At 48.6% G+C, this 21,216-nt stretch overlaps 2 protein-coding genes across 5 annotated transcripts in view; both read right to left on the bottom strand.

Moving 5' to 3' along the window:
* Positions 1 to 1,163, bottom strand: part of Fhod3 (formin homology 2 domain containing 3) — a 429,128-nt gene extending 427,965 nt beyond the window's left edge. Inside the window, exon 1 of one of the 4 annotated variants that reach the window (XM_036204945.1) lies at positions 675 to 1,163. In XM_036204945.1, coding sequence (XP_036060838.1) covers positions 675 to 839 — 165 coding nt within the window. In that variant the 5' untranslated portion in view covers positions 840 to 1,163. The remainder of the gene's footprint in view (positions 1 to 674) is intronic. The other 3 variants (XM_036204946.1, XM_036204947.1, XM_036204949.1) reach the window with 3 other exon arrangements.
* Positions 1,164 to 8,730: 7,567 nt separating this feature from the next.
* The window catches only part of Mocos (molybdenum cofactor sulfurase), a 49,486-nt gene continuing 37,000 nt past the window's right edge, over positions 8,731 to 21,216 (bottom strand). Inside the window, 5 exon segments of the mRNA XM_036204245.1 lie at positions 8,731 to 9,069; positions 9,071 to 9,165; positions 10,537 to 10,641; positions 15,655 to 15,793; positions 19,535 to 19,640. Of these exon segments, the coding sequence (XP_036060138.1) occupies positions 8,949 to 9,069; positions 9,071 to 9,165; positions 10,537 to 10,641; positions 15,655 to 15,793; positions 19,535 to 19,640 (566 nt within the window). The 3' untranslated portion in view covers positions 8,731 to 8,948.

Below are 21,216 nucleotides of genomic sequence, written 5' to 3'. Positions count from 1 at the left end.
GAGGCATTGTGAGCCTCTTGCCCGCGCCCCCGCCCTTCCTCCCACAGGGGCTGCTGCTCCAAGGTTCCTGAGGCCACCTGCTCTTCGGAAGAAAACCGGGATAGCGTGAACACTATCGCAGTGCGCGCCCCTTCCCAGAGGGAGGAGGGGGAGGTGTTCCCGGAAAGCGTGCTTTGTCGCGAGGGTCGCCCAGCCGCCCGCAGTGCCAGGGAGGCCCAACAGAGCTTCTGTCCCCGACATCACTCGGCGCTCTCTTCCAGGGAACAGAGTCCCGCGGCTCCCGGAGCTCTTTCCGTGCCCGGCTCGGGGCCAGGCAGGGTACGAGGGCCGATCGCCCCGGCGTCCGAGCTGCACCCCGCCCACCAGGCCGAGCTAACGGAGAGGCCACGGAGATCCCAATGCATCCCGCCTCCGGCCCGTATGGCACCTGCTGGGCCCCGCTCGTCCAAAGATCTGGGCTAGGACATGGAGCTGTCCTTCCCGCCAGCCAGAGAGAGTCATGCGCCAGCCTCTGGGTGCCCCCGGCCCCTCTGCCTAACCCTCAGTAGTATCTGCCCTTGGGCGCGTGTCCCCGGGGCCTCTGCCAATCCAGCCCGTCTGCAGCGCCCCCACCCTGACAGGCACGGCTGCAAGGGTTGCGTCCCCAGCTCCCCACTCACCCCGCCGGATCTTACCTTGTGCGGTGCCCGCAGCAGCCGATGGACCCCGGCCAGCTGGGTGCCCAGAGCCAGGTCCTCGCGGAATGTGAACAGCGGTGGCCGGCTGGGCTCTGGGAAGTTGGTACTGTTGAAAGGATCGGTGTCGTCCAAGAACTGCACGCGACAAGCCAGCGTGGCCATGATGCATCCCTGCCCCGTGGGGCGCGGGCCCCAGGGTCAGCGGGCCGCGCGGGCCGGGACGCCTGGACTGTGCAAAGGGGAAGCCGCCGCCGCTGCCGCCACCGCTGCAGCTAGCAGGCTCGCGGGCTCGCAGGCTACGGCGCGCCGGGCTGAAGCCCGGACTCCGGCCACTGGGGGCGGGGCGGGGGCGGGGCTGCGCCCTCTCCCACCCCTCCCTCTCGGGCTCCTCCCCTGCTTGGTTTCCCCAGCACCCGGGTCTGGCTTCCCCGACCTACGCGACCGCTGCAGGGACAGGGAATGCAAGAGCCACTAGCGCAGCGTCGACAGCCCTGCGCCTAGCAGGGATCAACGCGCAGGAACGCCCCTGCGCAGACCCCGCTGCACGTGTGCCGGCCGCCCAGGTTCCAGCTGCACCAGCCTTGGAGCGCGGGCACTGGACTGGGGACAAGGTGGTCCTCTGACAACGTTTCCCTTGGGACAGGACACAGCACAACCCTTTCCAGATGAAAACGACAGGGCCGGCCTCCGTGCTGGGCACCCAGAGAACAGGGAAACAGCTCTCTGCAACCCCGTGACTGGGAGACCCTGAGCCCAGGCGAGGGAATGAAAGGGAGATAAGGGGAAGAAGGAACCCGGGCATCCCAGCAGAGCCCAAGGGCGCTCGGAGTGAGGGCTGATAGGCTGCAAGGCGAGGCTCCATGACCCCAAAGCTGGGCCCCCGAGAGCACCCTAAGAGTTATGGTTGAATCTGTCCATCATCACCACCCCTCCTCAGTTAGGTCTCCGGAAGCTCTAACTGGACTGTCTGCGACAGAGGAGGAGGGGTGCTTCTGGACAGATCCCGGAACAATGAAAATGAGGGGAAGAATCGGGGATACCCCCTCGAAACCCCGAGACTTTGAATGAAGCTTGACAGCCAGCCTGCTTCTCCCAAGCTGGAGCCGCAATTCTCCAGGCAGCACACACTGGCTTTCCTTGCTGCTCATAGGCGACCCCTACCGTTTCCAAAGAGAACTCGCCGCTTTTCCCATTCCCAGGCTACACTGTTGATTCCTAATCCCTCTCCATGGCCCTAATAGCAATATCCAGTCGTTCATCACACCCAAGGCGGCTCCATAATCCGTCCCTCTCCCTTCTCTCTAGTTTCAAGAAAATAGAAACCTTTGTCTTTTATTAGGAGGCTTACTCGCATCTTTTCGCCATGCCTTTTCTGTGGACTCTTCGCCACAAGTGTGTACGGCCTCCCGGAGATTCCCTCGGCCTCTCTGTTACACAGCCTTTGATTCCTTCATCACTTGTCCTAGTCTGCTTGGATTGGCCGGGAGCCTAGATTTTAAGTCAAAATTTGAGCTGGGTGTGGTGGTGCACGCCTTTTAATCCCAGCACTCGGGAGGCAGAGGCAGGCAGATCTCCGAGTTCCAGGCCAGCCTGGTCTACAGAGAGAGTTCTAGAACAGCCAAGACTGCGCGTAATTCCAGCACTCAGTAGGCAGAGGCAGGTGCGTCATGAGATTTGTCCTGACCGTGGGCCAGGCAGGACTGGAGAAAACTCCAGCTACACCCCTACACCCTCATATCTCCCATTTCCTTCACACCACTTATACATCCTTCACTTCCACCAAACCCTCATAATTCTCTCATTTGCTCCACAATTGTCATATTCCCCCATTTCCTCACACCTCTCACATTCCTCCGTTTCCCCACACCACTCATTCCCCCATTTCTTCCACACTCCTCAAATCCCCCCAATTTCAACACACCCTTCATATTTCCATTTGTCTAGAACCCCTTATATCCTCATATTTCCCTCTTATCCATCATACCCCCATTCTCCAACACTTACCATATCTCCCCATTTCCCTAACACCCCTCACATTCACCTGATGTCCCTCACATGCTTCATATTCCCCATTTCACTTATATACCTCACATTCTCTAGTTCTCTCTTATCAGATCCCCCCAACACCCCCACAGCCCTCGTATCCCCCCATTTCCCACAGCTCCATTCATAGTTTCATAGCTCGGTCATCTCTCCCATTAGCAGGTAAACCCTATTTCTCCATTCCTTGATATTTTGTTTGTTTGTTTGTTTTTGAGACAGAGTCTTACTATGCTGTCCTGGCTGACCTGGAACTCATGACGCACCTGCCTCTGCCTACTGAGTGCTGGAATCAAGGTCATGCACCACCATACCAGCTTTCCGGTCTTTGAATCGAGGTGACTTTGTTACGTGCTGTCACAATAAGAGTGTGTAGACATAGGAGTGTGTGACTTCTGAGAACAGACCTGAAGAGACTTTGTAACACTTCCTCTCACGTTTAGAGAGCTCTGGCCTGAGGTTGCAGGCCAGGAAACCAGGTCTCATCTAGGGAAAAGGCTTCTGGAGAACCTTCTGGAAAAAGATGGTTGCCAACAGTCATCTGGAATTAATAAAGCTTATGGCTGAAGCTAAGGAGTCATCTAAGGAGATCTCTAAAATAGTCAAGGTACCTGTTGGGTGCTCCCAGCTGCACATAATAATGAACTTTATTTGTAAGAAGGGAAGAAATATAGAATCCCTAAACTTAGAGTTGTGAAATAAAGCAATTTCTCATCCCCAGTCCTTCCAAACAGCAAAAGATTTTTTTTAATATATAATTTTTAATTTTATGTCTACAGGTATTTTGCCTGCCTGTTATATGTGTGTGCAATGCCTGTGAAGGCCAGAAGAGGGTGTCCAATCCCCTAACTCTTAGGGCCCTAAGACATGAGTTTAGAAAAATAAATTTTAAAACGTGATTATTGGAGGCTGGAGAGATGACTCAGCAGTTTAGAGCAGTTGCTCTTACAGAGGACCAGAGTTTGGCACAAGAAATACATCTTAATAAAATTCACAGAAAATCCACAGAGATTTTAAGAAACAACGGCACCTCCAGCTTACACCAAAGGACTAGACAGTGTTCCAAAGTCAGAGACCTCTGACCTCCAGCTTGAATGGGGAAGGACCAGCCACGGAAAGTATTTACCTGAAAGTGGTTTGGAAAAAATGAAGGTCGCACCGGAGCTTGGAGCTAAGAGCCATAGAGAAGAGTGAATGTAACCTTCCCCCAGCGCAAACCTGGGAGTGGAAAAAGCAGCCACACGTGCGGGGCTGGCATCCAGACAGCCACATGTGTCTCTGGCTCGCTCCCTAAGTGGAAATGTGTGCTGATGGGATTCTGCCCCAGGCTCAGCACTGACTACTGGGTATGTAGTGGACATGTAACCTACCTTTTTTTTTTTTTTTTTTTTTTGGTTTTTCGAGACTGGGTTTCTCTGTGTAGCTTTGCGCCTTTCCTGGAACTCGCTTTGGAGACCAGGCTGGCCTCAAACTCACAGAGATCCACCTGCCTCTGCCTCCCGAGTGCTGGGATTACAGGCGTGTGCCGCCACCACCCGGTGTAACCTGCCTTTTTAAGTCAAGGTTCTGGTTGCGTTTCACCTGGAAGCTCTCTGCACCTGCCTGCACCCTCAGTCAGTGGCTTCTTGGCCACTTTCCCAGCCTCAGGGTGCTGCCTGCTTCTCAAATCTGTATCACTCAGTGTATAGTTAGTTACTTTGTGTTTCTGTGATGAAACACCACGACCAAAAGTGACTTAAAGAAAGGTGTTTATTTTGGCACATGGTTCTATAAGGAGGGTCCAAGATGGCGAGAGAGTCATGGCAACAGGCAGCAGGAGCAGGAAGCTAGCCAGCTGATCACCTTTAATTTTATAAGAACTGTGGTTTTCCTCACTGTGGGAAATTCCTCCTATGAATTTCCATGCCCCGGAAAAAGGAGAGTAAAAAGGAGCGGAGTGGGCGGTAAACTCTCAAAGCCCATTCTCTGTTCCGCACTTCCTCCAGCAAGGTGCCACCTGCTAAGGGTGGCATAAGCCCTTCAAACAGCACCGCCAACTGTGGCCAAGCATTCAAATACACGAACCTTGGGGAAACAGTTCTCATTCAGCCGCCATGCTTGCCTTGGGTTTTGATTGTGGCAGCTCTGTGCTCCCAAGATCCAAATGTCACATAATAAACCGTTCCTTTTCCCCTTGATTCTATAGGTCATTGTTTCAGCTGGGCTCAGAAGTATCACTCCTGCTGCGGCTGTCATCTGAGAGCGTCCCTGGAACCAGGCAATTAAAATCATCTCCCGCCATGTCTAGGAGTGTCTGCTGGCTGTCAGCTGGTTGCGGTGGAGGGCTTCTGGGAGATAGCTCATCTCTATTTCATGTGGTTTCTCATGGAAGGCTAGATCAGTATTCCTCACACCAACTCTGCAGACTGAGGCAGACTCTAAGAATCAAGAGCAGGTGCTGTACAGTCTCTTGATCATGGGGCTCAAAATTTGAGCTGCAGCTAACGATATAGCCCAGCAGGTAAAGTTGCCGGTCAAGCTTATCACCTGCCTTATCTCCCTATAACCCACATGTTGGAAGAAGAGAATCAGCTCTCACAGGTTGTCCTCTGACTCCCACATACTCAGGCACACACAAAAATAAATATATAAATGTAATAACAACAACAAAATCAGCATCCATTTGACAACCTTTGAAGGGGTTGAACACAAAGTCAGTCAGGACCACCCGTGACTCGGGAACTGGGTAGTAGATTCTGCCCCTGCAAAGCCACAGATTTGCAAGTAGACCTGAGGACCCCAAGATGAAGCCGCAGCCATCATTTTACCAGGCAGATATATGATCCATAATCCTAGATGCATGCGCCTCTATATAGAAACACATTTGAGCACATGTATGGAGTCACACATATATACACAGAAAGGAAGGCAGCAGATAGGAGCAGGCTAGACAAAGCAGTCAGCTCAAAGCCATATCCTTGAAGGAAAAACAAAACAAAACAAAAAAGCAGAGACCTAAGAAAAACAGACCCCAAAAGACTGCTAAGTAGATTGAAAAGTAAGGTGCTGAAGCAATAATTCAGGAAGTAGCTTTGGAAGGACTCCACCACCAGTAATGCAGTTTTTCTCAGAGTCCAAAAAACCCTCCCTCCCAGTCACTGGCTGTTGAGATTTGCTGACCCAGATTGAACTGGAAGAAAAACCCTGGACTGACCTAATGCTGCCCCCGGGTGGCAGCCATGGCTTGGCTTCGGCATTTTAAGACACTGTACTACTGAAAACTACGGTTACCTTGAATTTTATAAGAGCTGTGGTTTCCTGATGAGATTTAGAGATGTTCTGTCACTTATTCAGAGACAGAATGACGTGCCACGATTTTAATTTGGGGATTTGTGAAGTGAAATATGTAGACATTAACTCTGCTAGCACAAAAGAGAGGATTAAAAAGAGGCTCCCGGCCAGGTGGAGCCTACCTTCCCTTGTTTCCACACGCTCTCTGAACTGGCCCTGTGGCGGAAGAGGCCCAGCCTTTCTCAGAAATCCCAGGGGCTTGAAACAATACTTACCAAAGAAGGTTTGGGCTTCTGCCAGGTCCTTAAGGATCCATAAGTCCCAACCAAGATTTCAGTCCCCACAATGGGTCCTCCAGACCCATGAAGCATATGCTTTCTCTCCTTGTTGACCCATCACCTCTGCATTAGCTGCTTGTAGTTTTTCATCAGGGACCACTGGTTCCCAAATAGCCACACAGAGACTCATTAATTATGAAAACTCGGCCGATAGCTTAGGCTTGTTTTTAAGCTGTCTCTTACGACTCAAATTAATCCGTTTCTATTCATCTATGTGCTGCCCTGAGGCTCATCTATATACTTTCCATACTGCTTCTTCTGAGTCCGGCTGGCAACCCTCAGACTCCACCCTTCTTTTTTCCAGCATTCTCTCTGCCCTCCAAAATTCCTGCCTAGCTACTGGATGTTTAGCTTTTTTTATTAAATCAGTCACAGTGACAGATAGTCACACAGTGTAAAGGAATATCCCACAGCTACTTGTCTTGTTACTGTGACAAAATACACAACAAAAGCAATTTAAGCAAAAGAGCATTTATTTGGGTTTATAGTTCCAGGGTATAAAGTACACACGGAACAGGAAAAAATGGTGGCGGGAGTGAGAGGCAGCTGGTCGCGATGCATCCAGTCAGGATGCTCAGCTCACTTTCTCCTTTTCGTTTAGTTCAGGATCCCAGAGGCTATTAAGGGATAATATAATTATTTCTACATTTGGGGTAGACACATACCCATTAACCTAGACAATCCCTCACAGGTGTGTCCAGAGGTTGTCTCCACGGTGATCCTAGATCCTGTCATGTCCACAACTTAAACCATCACAACTTCATCTAACCAAGGCATTGTCACACCAGATAGCAAATGCCACTTTTGGATGTGCTTGAAGGCCCTTGGGACCAGAGACAGTTGTAGGTAGAATAGGACCGGAAACTGAAGCTTGGGCAGGTGATGGCATTGTCCTGTCCATCCCATGGGACTTCTCCCCCAGGGCAATCTCACCTCTCCTAGATGTACCCCTGTCCCTGGACTGCTATTGAAAGCACCATCACGTTGTGATTGGTTGACAGGAACCACCAGGCCCACTAGGTTTGTCCTATTAAGGCAGTGGGAGGTGCCGCAGGGGAGAAAATCAGGCACCAGGGCTTAATCTTATCATGCTCCACATGCATCTGAAGCAAATCCACTTGTTATTAAGCAACAGTAGTCAGAGGGAAGTAATTAAAACACAAACTATAGACCTCAGCCCCTCTGACCTCAGCCCCTCAGATCTCAGCCCCTCAGACCTCAGATCTCAGCCCCTCAGATCTCAGCCCCTCAGATCTCAGCCCCTCAGATCTCAGGCCTATCACTCACCAGTTCAAGAACCTAGGTAAGCAACTACTTTGGTCTCAGTTTTCTCATCTATAAGCAGAGTAAATTCCTCATAATCATCTCCAAGAGGATCACATGACTTAATCCACCTGAAGTGCTTAGACGGTTGCCCACAATCATGACTCAGCGGTTTACCACAGCCGTGAAGAGTGAGGACCCGGCTCTAATCTGGTCTCTGCTGGGTACTGCTCCCACCTTCTCTGGGTCATTTCACCTGACTGTCTCCACGGGGTGCTGGGGAGAATTAAAGGTGAGCTGTGACGTGTGTAGCACAGTGCTTGCTGATGTGATTCATTCACAAACATTAGCAAGTGTGACAAGGGGAAGAATTAAGCACACGTTTGGGACATGCAAAGTCACACTTGCTACACTAAGTTTGATACCTTTTTGAGAATTTCAGGTTTATATTTATTCATGAGAGGATTCTCAGAATAATTCTCAGAAATAACTACATCAACATAACATATTAGAGAGCTGAAAATACTAGGGACAAAAAATATTATATATAAAAAAAACATTCATCAAAAAGATGTAGAAGCCAGATGTGCTGGCATAATCCTAGCATTTGGGAAGCAGAGACAGGCAGATCTCCATGAGTTCAAGACCAGCCTGCTCTACAGAGTAAGTTCTAGACCAGGCAGGGAAATACACTGAAACCCTGTCTAAAAATAAAAATTTAAAAACACAAGAGAAAAACAGAAATCTTAAGTGTGAACACACTAAAATAAATATACCACACCTTCAAAATATATAAATCAAGCTAGATATGATATGGTAGCACATTCCAGAACATGGGAGGTAAAGGCAGGAAAATCAAGCCAGCCTGAGAGATGGAAAACCTGTCTCAATCCTTGCCATCACAAATATATAGATTGAAAACTAGGCGGTATATTGTAGTTTCTGCCAGCCTGATCACCTTTTGCAATATTGCAATGTACTCAATAAACTTTATTTGGGGTTTTTTGAGACAAGGTTCTTCCATGTAGATTTGACTATCCTAGAACTCACTCTGTCATCCAGGCTGGCCTCAAACTCACAAAGCTCTGCCTGCCTCTGCCTCTCAAGTGCTGGGATTAAAGGTGTGTGCCACCACCACTTGGCCCAATAAACTATTAAAAAAATTAATCTCCTGAGTCTCATGAAAAATTGCATTGACTACAATGCTCATTCTTTGGATATGTAAGGGAGCCTTTTTAGGTGTGGGCACAGCAGCCCTCTGCTGAGCCTGGTCAGTGTGGGTGAGCAGAGACATCAGGTTAAGAGTGGGTTCAACCTCCAAAGGCAAAGAGTGTTCATTCTAAGACTAAGTTCTATTGAATCAAGGTGTGGGTCTCAATAAAGATAGTGTTGTAAAGAGAAACTTTAATGCTCTCTGGGGAGGGAAGAAGGAGATAATGCTCAGGTGTTTCTGGGAAGCAGGTGAATCAGGACATTCCACACTCTTTCAATACTGGAAGCACCTCAGATCCCACCGACAGGAAACGTGGAGAGGATAAATCCAAGGACTCGTGCATCAGGTACACACCAAAGTTCACCTGTGATTGAGGCAACAGTCACAAGCCACATTATTTTAGAAGTTAAACTCATCTGTCACATGCCTTTAATCCCAGCATTCCAGAATGCAGAGGCCTGTGCTCATGTGTGCTTATGTTGGCCAGAGGACAACCCTGGCTGCTGTTTCTCAGATGACGTCCATCCACCTTGTTTCTTGAGACAGGGTCTCTCATAGGTCTGCTGTCCACCAGGTAGGGCAGGCTGGCTGGAGAGCCCAAGGAATCTGACTCTTTCTACCTTCCTAGATCTGGGATTACAAGATGTGTCAAAGTGCCCAGTCCAACTCTTTCTTTTTTTTTTTTTTTTAGTGTGTGTGTGTGTGTGTGTGTGTGTGTGTGTGTGTGTGTGTGTGTTGTGTGAACCGAGCTTGCAAGGCATGCACTTTACAGACTGAGCTATCTTCCTGGCCTATTTATTTATTATTTATTTGAGACAGGACCTCATTGTGATACAGGGCAACCTCAAACTATGTAACCATGGATGTCCTTGAGCTCTCTTGGGGATCTAGGAGTTATCACCACGTCCTGCTTCAAGAATGCTTTAGGAGTCTCAGTGGAATTCTTCACAAAGCCTAACAGAACATGTAAAGCTAAAAATAAGTGCTTCTAGTGAATCAATATATTCCACACTCGGCTTTTATAATCGAGACTCTACAACAGCAACACTGAGTCATTTTAACCCCCAAGAAGATGAGCTGCCGGGCTTGGTATCATGAACTTTACTGAGCCCTCTCAACAGATCCTCTACCCATAAAGCTATCTGACCTTTTTATGAGATCCCTGTGGTGAAGAAAATAGTGATCAGGATAGTAGAATTTTTTTTTTCTTGAGCTGGTAGGGATGGAAACCAGACCAGGGTATATGTAGGTAAGTAAGCACCCTACCCCTGAGCCTCATCCCCAGCCCCATTAATTTTATATTCCTTCTATCTTCAATGAGATCTGAGAACATGGGAGGCTGTAGAGATGTCTCAGAGGTTAAGAGCACTGGCTGCTCTTCCAGAGGTTGTGAGTTCAATTCCCAGCAACCACATGGTGGCTCACAATCATCTATAATTAGATCTGGTGTGTAGGCAGAACACTGTATACATAATAAATAAATCTTTTTTAAAAAATCTGAGGACATTAAAATGCTTATACTAAAACAATAACCAACACTGGATGAGACATCAGAAAGCAAGGAAAATAACAGGGAACCACGGGCAAGCTCGGGACCTTGATTAGAGCACTGGCTTTGGGACGTGTTACAAACCCCCACTGCTGAAAACAACTCAGCACTCACATCAGTATAGTTATGTGCCAACAGCATGCCAAGATCTTACCATGGGGTGCCACGTTGGGCACGTATTCCTACCTTTCTCCCCCGGCTCTCAGAAAGCTTCTGGAAAACATCTTGGTTCCGCTGCCCAGTTTGCTGGTCGATACAGATCATCTGACACCTGTGGCAAGGCCCCAGGACCTGGCAGAGGAGAAGGGAACCGTGAGGAGGCCTTCACGCTTTGCAGGGTGGAATCACATACATATGGCCAAACTCTGAACACGGCCCCTCTTTGCAGCGCTTTCTGGGAAAGGCCCATGTGGAGTTGCAGGCTGAAAGGCTACTGCATAAGAGCAGTGGAGAGGAGGAAAGGAGTGGAAGACAATCTGGATGGTTCCTAGAGGTGGGAGGAACCTGAGGAAGGAAAGCATCCAGAACTGCAAAGACAAACAGAAACCAGCACCGAGCCCAGCCCTGGGCACCGTAAGCTTAAGCACCAAGCATCCACATAAAGATTTAACCTACAGAGGAAGTAGATGCACAAACACAGAATCACAATCAGGAATTTGTTCTCATATTGCTGACAGTATGGAAAAACTTGTATCTTAGACATCACACAGCATTGAAGATAACACATCTATGTGATGCTTGCCACAAGAATTAAAATTAATCTACAAGGAGCTAGGGATGTGGCTCAGTGAGCTAGGTGCTTGCCCGCATGCATGAAGCTGTGGGTTACACCCCCAACCCTTCACAAAACAGGTGTGGTGAAGCACATCTGTAATCCCAGCACTCAGAAGGTGGAGGTAGAAGGATCAGAAATGCAAGTTCATCCTCAGCTACACAGCAAGTCTGACACTTGCCTGAGCTACATAAGGATCTTAAAAAAAAAAAAATTCACAAAGACCTTTAAATAAAATGGGGAACTACTTGTATTTTGTAACTGAAGCAGAAAGCAAGATATATATATATATATATATATATATATATATATATATATATATATATAAACATACCTATATACCCCACACAACAATACATAAAAAACCATCCAGATGCTTGGCATAGGTCATACGGTATAAGAGAATTTCAGTAGTTATTGGCCATGTACCTTTATCACTTTAATAACAAGGAAAAACATAAATATTAACCACCTCCTCCTCACACTTCGAAATTTTCAGGATGAAAGCTTGGCCTGTCTGAGTTGATGTTCTTAGCTCTTTGAAACCATGAAACAGTTTCTAAGGACTCAGCGCCCGCTGTGGGGTGCTATTTTGGCAAATTGTAGGCCTTTTACATATGGAGTGGCTCTGAGGAAGTGGGTCACTTGGGGTGGGCCTGTAGCTAGCCCTAGCTTTTTGTTTACTGTTCCTTGATTGGCTCAGATCTGAGCAAGCAGCCTCACTGCTGCCACCACATCTGAGAGCCATCCCCACACCACACCTTCCCTCCATGATGGACTGTATCTACCCTGACGCCATGGGCCCAAGCAACCCCTTCCTCACTCAAGCTGCTTCTTGTCAGGTATCCAGTCACAACAAGAAAAACAGCCAACATGTTGTCGATAACTTTTAGTGAAGGTCATAATCCATACCACTTTCCTACTTGGATTTGTTTGTTTGTTTGTTTGTTTGTTTGTTTGTTTGTTTTAGATGGGAACCAAGCCTGGGTCCTCTGCAAGGGCTGCCGGTGCTCTTAACCACTAAGCCATCTCTCCAGACCCTATTTGGAATTTTTAAGGATCAGTTTCCCCAAGTGAGGTTGAGCTAGCATGTATGAAGTAGTCATGGCTTTGTGGCATCCAGTAAAATCCGCTTTCTCAAAGAGATGCTCCAGTCCCATGGCAACTGCTGCAGCACCTACTGCAGACATGTTCTAGGGGTTTATTTTTGAAAGACACAGAATTAACTGAATCATGCCCTATTTACTATTTACTGGCTGCATTGTATTGATGTAGCATAATTTATTTAATCTTATTAATAACTCTGTATCAAGCATAGATAGGATGTTCCTTAATTTTTTTACAATATAATAATAATACTTCAATAAGTAATATGACCACATTATCTTCCCACACTTGCCTCAATGTTGCTAGTAACAGTAGTGGCTTTGCCCCACTAGGAACTCAAACCTAGGGTGCTCCACTGGGGACTGAACTGGGTAAGTGCTCTACCACTGAGCTACATCCCCAGAGGGTGCACAAGAATATCTATGCAATGGTTTTCTTCAAAATGAAATTACTGGGCCAAAGGACATGTGTAGTTTAACTTTAGTTTGTTTCCACACATTGGAAATGTTAACTAAAGAGAGCAAAGCATGCTGAGATGTCACTCAGAAAGGTTCTTTGTGCCTTTTCTGTGTATGGCCCAAGCCCCTGGGGAGACACCAGTACTACTGTCCTCAGGTGGGTTTCTGATAGTGATCCTGGAACAGTTCACTTCCCCCTCCCTCTGACCCTCCCTCCCTCTGACCCTCCCTCCCTCTGGTCCTCCCTCCCTCTGGTCCTCCCTCCCTCTGGTCTTCCCTCCCTCTGGTCCTCCCTCCCTCTGGTCTTCCTCCCTCTGACCCTCCCTCCCTCTGACCCTCCCTCCCTCTGGTCTTCCTCACTCTGGTTCTCCCTCCCTCTGGTCTTCCTCCCTCTGACCCTCCCTCCCTCTGACCCTCCCTCCCTCTGGTCTTCCTCCCTCTGACCCTCCCTCCCTCTGACCCTCCCTCCCTCTGGTCCTCCCTCCCTCTGGTCCCCCCTCCCTCTGACCCTCCCTCCCTTGAAAGACCCCCCGGCACCCCTATAGTAATGCTATGTTTGCAAGGCTTATAAGGGAACAAAAGACAGTTCCAGGAAATAGAATGGCCCCACCTCAGCCCAGATAGCCGATAGATAAGCAGGATGTCAGGGGCAGACTGCCTGGCGTCAGTGCGGGAGGGCCAGAGCAGCTGGAATTCTAGATAGGGGTTGAGTCAACACACATATCTGGTTACCAAGGGAAAAACCCACAAACCGCCCTGAGCCTGAGTTCACGCCCCATTTGATTTATGCTCATATATTCGCGCCTCACTTTGACAGAGCTTTGTCCAATTAGAACCCTTTGACTATTCGCGCCTCACTTTGAATTGTCCAATCAGAACTTTGTCCAATTAGAACCCTTTGACTATTCGCGCCTCACTTTGACAGAGCTTTGTCCAATTAGAACCCTTTGACTATTCGCGCCTCACTTTGAATTGTCCAATCAGAGCTTTGTCCAATTAGAACCCTTTGACTATTCGCGCCTCACTTGAATTGTCCAATCAGAGCTTTGTATCCATTCGCGCCTTGTTTAAATTATCCAATCAGAACCCTTTGACTAATGCTTTCCCGCGCTTCTTGCTATAAAAACCCATCTTACCAACCCAGAGGCGCGCAAGTTTTCCGAGAGACTTGGTTGCCCCAGGTACCTGTGTTTTAATAAACCTCATGCTGTTGCATCTGATCCGTGGTCGCTGCGTGCTCATTGAGTCGGGGGTCTCTCCTGAGGGGAGACCTCTCCGGGGGTCTTTCACCCTCTGGTCCTCCCTCCCTCTGACCCTCCCTCCCTCTGGTCCTCCCTCCCTCTGACCCTCCCTCCCTCTGGTCCTCCCTCCCTCTGGTCTTCCCTCCCTCTGACCCTCCCTCCCTCTGGTCCTCCCTCCCTCTGATCTTCCCTCCCTCTGACCCTCCCTCCCTCTGACCCTCCCTCCCTCTGGTCCTCCCTCCCTCTGACCCTCCCTCCCTCTGGTCTTCCTCCCTCTGACCCTCCCTCCCTCTGGTCCTCCCTCCCTCTCCCCAGATATCTCTCTAGGTCTATCTAGTGCCTACCTTGGAGCCCAGCAGGTTGTGTCAGAGCAGATGTTTTCAAAGCAGCAGAGACTCAGTGACGGAGTATAAGAATGGAAGAGGAGGTCAGCACACAGGAAAACAGCAGGAGAGACACTACCAGAACCAGGCTTACAGGAGAGACACTACCAGAGTGACTTTTGAGATGGTAACTGCCTTGATAAGAACTTACAGAGTTCAAGGATAAGAAAGACCGCCAGGTCCTTTTGTGGTATCCCCCACCCCAGACCTGAGATCCACTGACTGCAATTTAGATCACTGTAACTGCTTTTTCTGCATGTTAGACTGGTGTTCCATTTAAGCACGGAGCCTGGACACAAGGTAGTTGTGTGACAGCCAGGTTACACCCCCTGCAATTAGTAGGATCGGCTTATACCCACTGAGGAGCTGAGCACATTGTCCAGCAGTGAGCCATCCCCTCCAGCCTCCAGCTAGCCCTTATCTTTCCTGTCTACCTCCACCAACAATTACTCACTGGGCACTGACTCAGCCGGGATGCTCTAGGTCCCAGAGGCAAGCTGGGAAAAAGGGAGACATGATCCACACCGTGTGCACTCTGGGGGGACGGTGCAGGCAGCATGTCAAGGAGAATCATATTCCCGAGCAGCTTCTACCGAGGTGACTTCTAAGCCAGTGTCCAGCAAATAGAAGGGGCAACAGGGCAAAGGCCTGAGGCAGGAGACTGGCTTGTCCCTGGATGAGGGGAGGCCGAGCTTAGAGGCAGAGAGATGAGCAGGCTCAGAGGCAGACCTAATGAGTTTGTTAGTCATGTGAGGAATAAAGGTTTAGGGTGGGGTTTCCCTTCCATCTCTCACCTTTAAGACTACTGCAAAGGCTTGGGAGTGAGAACAGAGGACAATGGACCTGACTTTAACTCTAATCTCTTCCCCGGCTGCCATTAAAGGCTAAAGCCAGAAGGGAAAAGAAAGAGGAGGGAGTAGGGGTGAGGAGGGAGAGGAGACAGGGGAGGAGGGAAGAGAGAACGGGAGAGGAGAGAGAAAGGGGAGGAAAAGAGGAGGAGGAAGAAGAAGGAAGGAAAGAGGAGAAAAAGTAGACCAAGGGGAGAAGGAGGGTGATGAGGAGAGGGAGGGATAATAGAAGGGGGGAAGGGAGAAGGCATTAAGGGGTCCCTAGGCTTCTGAGTCACCCCTACAAGCTCCACGGCACTGGAAAGTGATACCCAGCATCATTAAAAAGGACATGTTCCCATGACACAAGCATTCCCAGAAAACGGACTCAAGCCCAAACGTGATACACAGAAAATGGTACGTGGAGAGAGGGCACCTGCCACCATCCAGTTCTGGAGTTGAGGTCAACAGTCAGTGGCAGCCTTTGAGGAAGGATAACCACCTCCTAAAACTTACCTGGAAATGCAAGGAGCCAACTGAAACCTCGTCCCACTCCTCTTCCTCAAAAGGCCTCGCTCCCTTGGTAATGATATTGGCACGGAAGCGGGAGACGAGATCTTTCACCGAGAATGACTCCTCTTTTCCATGCTCATCACTGTTTGGACAGACCAAGAAGGGTAAGTGGAGATGGACACCCTGTGGCAACAATTCTACATACCTGGCTCCCCACCCATGACTAGGCCAATCTCTGGCCCGAGGCCTGGATGGTCAGAAAAAACTCTCACGAGTGTAAGAGCAAGACACACCCATCTGTTAGACACATCCACTGCCCCTCCCTAGGATATGGTCCTACCTCCAGGGAGAAGCCCACAGCAGGCAAAGGATGGATAAGTCTTAGCTGAAGAAACCAGATGGACAGAATAAAAATGAACAAGTCTCCAGAAAGTGTCAGTTCTATAACATGGCACGGGACATGGTCAGAGAAGAGCTATCAGCACTTGAACTACAAAGACCTGCTTAGCACAGAGCCAGAACATAAGAAGAAAATCATAGAGGATAAAGATTCTTTGTTTGTTTAATGAGACAGGATCTCCCTATATTACCCAGGTTGGCCTCAAATATGTAATCCCCCTGCCTCGGCATCCCAAGTGACATGATTGTAGCCATGCACCACCAGGCCCAGCTTATACCATTCCTGTTTGAAAGATTTTATTGTCATGAGCTTCTACAAAATGACTTTCTGTGTTCCCATACACCCCAGCCCATTCAGAGGGATACATTGAAAACCATTCTTAAGACCTCCCAGTACAGGAGCACACACTGATATATCAAAGAATGAGTGAGCCTATCTGCAATAAAAGAAATCTAAACAAGGGTGACTTCGGTCAGGTTGGCTCAGATGAGATATAAGTGGGGTGCGGTCCCTACTTGATCTGGGGTCACTCGGAGGCACACATCTGTAAAACTTCTCTGTGCCATGGGCTTAGGGCTTTTTGCACTTTGCATACTTCCACAAATTCCTAGAACTTCCAGGTTGGTATATGCTGGGAAGTGGCAGGAGACAGTCACTGAGCTTGGTAGAATGTGCTCTGGGGATAGAGCTGAAAGGCTGTGGGTTGACGTAGGATTGTCAAAAATTGTGGCATCCCTTCTAAATGGCAGGGGTCACATATAAGCCGGGGACTGGGCGATCTCAGCCTAGCTTCACTGCAAGCCGTGTCTATGTACCCCCAGCAACTCGAGAAGACTTCAGTTTTCGGTCCTTTGATTCTGGGTTTACTTTCAAAGTTGGTACAAACTCCTTTGTGTTTTGTGAAAGGGAAGGTTTCTTGTCTGAAAGCTATTTTATTATGCAAATGGGGGAGCCCATCGATCTGCAAATGGATACTGAGAAACCCCAACCCCTGCCTCAGTCTCTTACCAATGACATCATTCAGGGTCAGCAAGCCTTGCTCTAAACCAGCTGGTGGGAACCATGCCCCGCTGGTAGAAACCAGGGTCACAGCAAGCCTGTCTTCTCTAACCTTCTACATTAAGGACCCACTTTCTCCTGTTCTGGATGTCTGAGAGGGGTCCCCTGGTTCTGAGGAAAATCAGAACACCAGAAACTCCAAAGCCATGTCACAATTCTGTACCTGAGGAAGACAAACTTGGTCCACAGCCAGGAAATCAATCCTATTGTGTGTTCTCTCAAAGAACTAGAAACTCCAACAGCCAATCTCAAGCAAAGAGTAAAAGTCAAGGAGAGTCCCATGATGTGCCAGGAGTGCATACTACCTCCCTGACTGGAGGACTAAAAATGAGAAGTCTGTGTTCACAGCTGTGATGAACAGATGGGTGACTTTCTCTAATCAATTGCCCGGCCACTAGACCTCTTAGAAACTTACTTGGAGTTTCCTCTAAGGAAAAGCAAGGAGTTGGTATGGTCAGAACTTCCCAAGAGTTGAGAAGGTATCCTAAAAGCATCTGGGCCCTCAGGAGAGCACTGGGTAGAGTGAGCAGCCCGGGACACTGTGTCTGAAGGTGTATCTTACAAACAAAAGCTGCTTGTAATCACGCTGCAGATGCTTTTCATAACCACTCCTTGTCTGAAGTAGGGCAGGAATCCTAAGAGACAGGGACAGTAGGAGGGTGGGCAATGAAACCAGGTCGAGCTGGTAACAAATTAAAACAAGGTGTAGAAATAGAATAATTAAACTTGGAGCTGGGGTTCTCCCTGTTTCACGAGAGTGTCAAGAGAGACCATGGAGGATGCTATAGTCTTGACCTTAAATATCCTCAAAGGCCCATGGTGGAAGCTGGATCCCCAGCATTGTACCACTAGAAATGGTGGAAACTTTAAGAGATGGCACTTCTAGGAGGTGTTTGGGTCACTGAAGACACATCCTTAAAGGGAACTGTGGGTGTCCCCAGCTCTTCTCCATTCTCCTCCTGCTGTGATGGGCCACAATAGGCCCCAGGCAATAGGGCCACCAATCATGACTGACACCCCAGAAGACAGGCATTCTCTTTACAAGTTGATTGTCCCAAGCCTTTGCTCCAGTAATGGTAGGCTGATGGACACAGGCAGTAAATAAGCACTCAGAATTATTAACAGGATCTGGGGCTAAGGAAATGGTTTAGATGGTACCTGTGTCGATCCCCAGCACTCACACATAAAAGCCTTGCTTGATGACACCCACTTGTAATCCCAGTGCTGGAGAGGTGGAGGCAGGGAGATCCCTGGGGCTTGAGAGTTGGCTGGCCTGGCCTACTCTGTGAGCTCTAGGTTCAGTGAGAGACCCTGTCTCAAAAAAACAAGGTGGAAAGTGATTGAGAAAGAAACCTGAGATTGATCTCTAGCCTCCACACCCACGTGCATGCATGCACATATACCCTCATACTTATATAAGTGGGGATATATTGTGTACCCTAATAAAATTTGTCTGAAAATCAGAGAAACAAAGGAACAAGCCACCTCTTACCTCTAAGACTTTTCAACCTGAAAAGCCTCAGCTGATAGACCTCTAGCCGAATGAGCTTCCTCAGCCAAAAAGGCTTTAGTTTCTGTCTCCTCACGCCTTATACACCTTTCTCTCCCCACCCATCCCATTTCCTGCCTCAATTTTCCTAGTGCTGAGATTAAAAGTGTATGATTCCCAAGTACTAGGATTAAAGGTGTGTGCCACCACTGCCTGACTCTGTTTCTCTCCTAGATTGAGTCAATCTCATGTAGTCCAGGGTGGCTTTGAACTCACAGAGATCCAGATGGATCTCTGCCTCCCAAGTGCTAGGATTAAAGGTGTGAGCCACCACTGCCTGGCATCTATGTTTGATCTAGTGGCTTGTTCTGTTCTCTGATCTTCAGGCAAATTTTATTAGGGTACACAACATATCACTACACTTCCCCTTTTTGTCTAAAATAATAAGTCATAAATTAAAGCAATAAAATAATCAATTAAAGCACCTCTGCCCAGCTGGGGTGCTTTCGACTGAGGAAGCCCCTTTCTGCTGAAACCCTTTTGGCTAGAGGTCTTTTAGCTAGAGGCTCTTTCAGCTGAGGAGTTGGTGAGGTAAGAAGAAGTGGTATGGTGGCTGTGGCTTGCTCTGCTTCTCTGATCTTTCAGCTTTCACCCCAATATCTGGTCTGGGTTTTTTATTAAAAGACCAAATTAGATTTTGTGTTACATATATGCACGCATGTGCACATGCAAACACTCAATTTAGGAAGGAAGGAAGGAAGGAAGGAAGGAAGGAAGGAAGGAAGGAAGGAAGGAAGGAAGGAAGGGCTTCATTTCTCACCTGTAACTCAAATGTCTGGACTCACCAACTTCCAGATCGTCCCTCCCCAGGTGGGCACCAGGCCCCCTGGGGAAAACAGTTATAGTGTCTCCTGGCCCCAGAGAAAGAGTCTAACCTGGCATTTAGCTGCTGCTGAAGCTCCAGGACACTCGATGTGTTCACCAGCAGATACTGCGCCTCATTCACCAGGGACAGGGTGGCGGCAGTGCCAGGAGGCTGCCCTGAAAGGGAAGCAGGACAGAAGGGTTGCTTTCCAGGCAGTGCTGCTGACTCCCATTCCCGAGGCCTGTGGTTTTCTACAGGCAGATGCCTTCCACACAGGGAAAATGTCAACAACGCTGGGAAAAGCAAGATTGTTCTAAGTGTGGCTCAGACCTCTGCAAAGACAGATGAAGAAGAAAAAACATGCTGTGCATGCATGAGGGCCTGAATCAATCCCCAGCACTCAGGTAAAAAGCCCTTCTAGGTAGCTCCCATTGTAATCCCAGGGCTGGTAATCCTAGAATATACTAGGTCCCTGCTTCCAATAATCCAGAGATAATAAAACACTGAAGTGAAGTTATTCTGACAAAGAGTTTTGTTCTTGAAGCAGGGTCTTCTTGCACAGTCAGGCTGGCCCCAAGTTCCCAATCCTCCTGCCTCTACCTCCCCAGGTTACAGGCATGCTCCACCACCACACTCAGACTCAGAGACAATTCTTGGAAGCAACAGTGCAGGGCTAGAGTGAACCCTGCCTGCCCTGGGCAAGACAGACAGGCCTGCGATGTATGTAAGCTTACAAAGAGCTTCCATCAGTGATATTAGTGTATACATACATACATGTGTGCATGTGTGTGTGTGTGTGTGTGTGTGTGTGTGTGTGTGTGTGTGTATTAATTCATATGGGTGTTTGCCTACATGTCCATGGAGGCCAGAAGAGGGCATTGGATCACCTGAGACTGGAGTGGCAGATGGTTGTGAGCCACTATGTGGGTGCTGCAAATCGGACCCGGGTCTTCTGGAAGAGCAACCAGTGCTTTTTTTTTAAACTCTTCTATCATAAATTACATCCCAACTGCAGTTCTCCCTCCCCCATCCACTCCTCCTCCATTTTCCTTCAGAAAAGCACAGGCCTCCCAGGAATAGCAACCAAACATGGCATATCAAGTTGCCACGAGACTAGGCACCTCCCCTCATATTAAGGCGGGATGAGGCAACCCAGTAGGAGGAAAGGGGTCCCAAAAGCAGGCAAAAGAATCAGAAACAGCTTCTGCTCACACTGTTAGGAGTTCCACAAGAACACCAAACTACACAACCATAACATATACGCAGAGTGAGTAACTCAGACCCATCCAGGCTCCCTGGTTGTTGGTTCAGTCTCTGTGAGCCCCAATGAGGCCAGGTTAGTTGATTCTGTGGGTTTTCTTGTGGTGTCCTTGGCCCCTCTGCAGCCAATGCTTCTAACCACTGAGTCATCTCTGCAGCCCCACAAAGGCCTTTTATACCTCATCAGAGAGAGACAGGCAGGCAGGCAGACAGACAGACAGACAGTCTTTGCCAATAAACAGAAGAGGATGCTCCGGCAGCCAATGGGTTTGCATATGGTACTTATGGCGAAATAAACAGAAGCTTCAAAGTTCCTAAGTATGGGGGGCTGGGGGAACTATTAAAAGAAACTGTAAAATTCTTCTATTTTTATCCAAGCTGGTGATAAAGGGCTGGCTGGGTTGGGGCCTATGCATCTTCAAGCAGGGACTGTGGTCTCCAGAGTATGTGGTCCGACTCCATCTGTCCTCTTTGGTCTGCCTAAGAAGGGAT

The sequence above is a fragment of the Onychomys torridus genome, chromosome 13 (assembly GCF_903995425.1).
Source record: "Onychomys torridus chromosome 13, mOncTor1.1, whole genome shotgun sequence".
In the NCBI taxonomy this organism is placed as follows: domain Eukaryota; kingdom Metazoa; phylum Chordata; class Mammalia; order Rodentia; family Cricetidae; genus Onychomys; species Onychomys torridus.
Note: the sequence above shows the minus strand (reverse complement) of the source record. Positions and strands in the feature narration are given on the sequence as shown.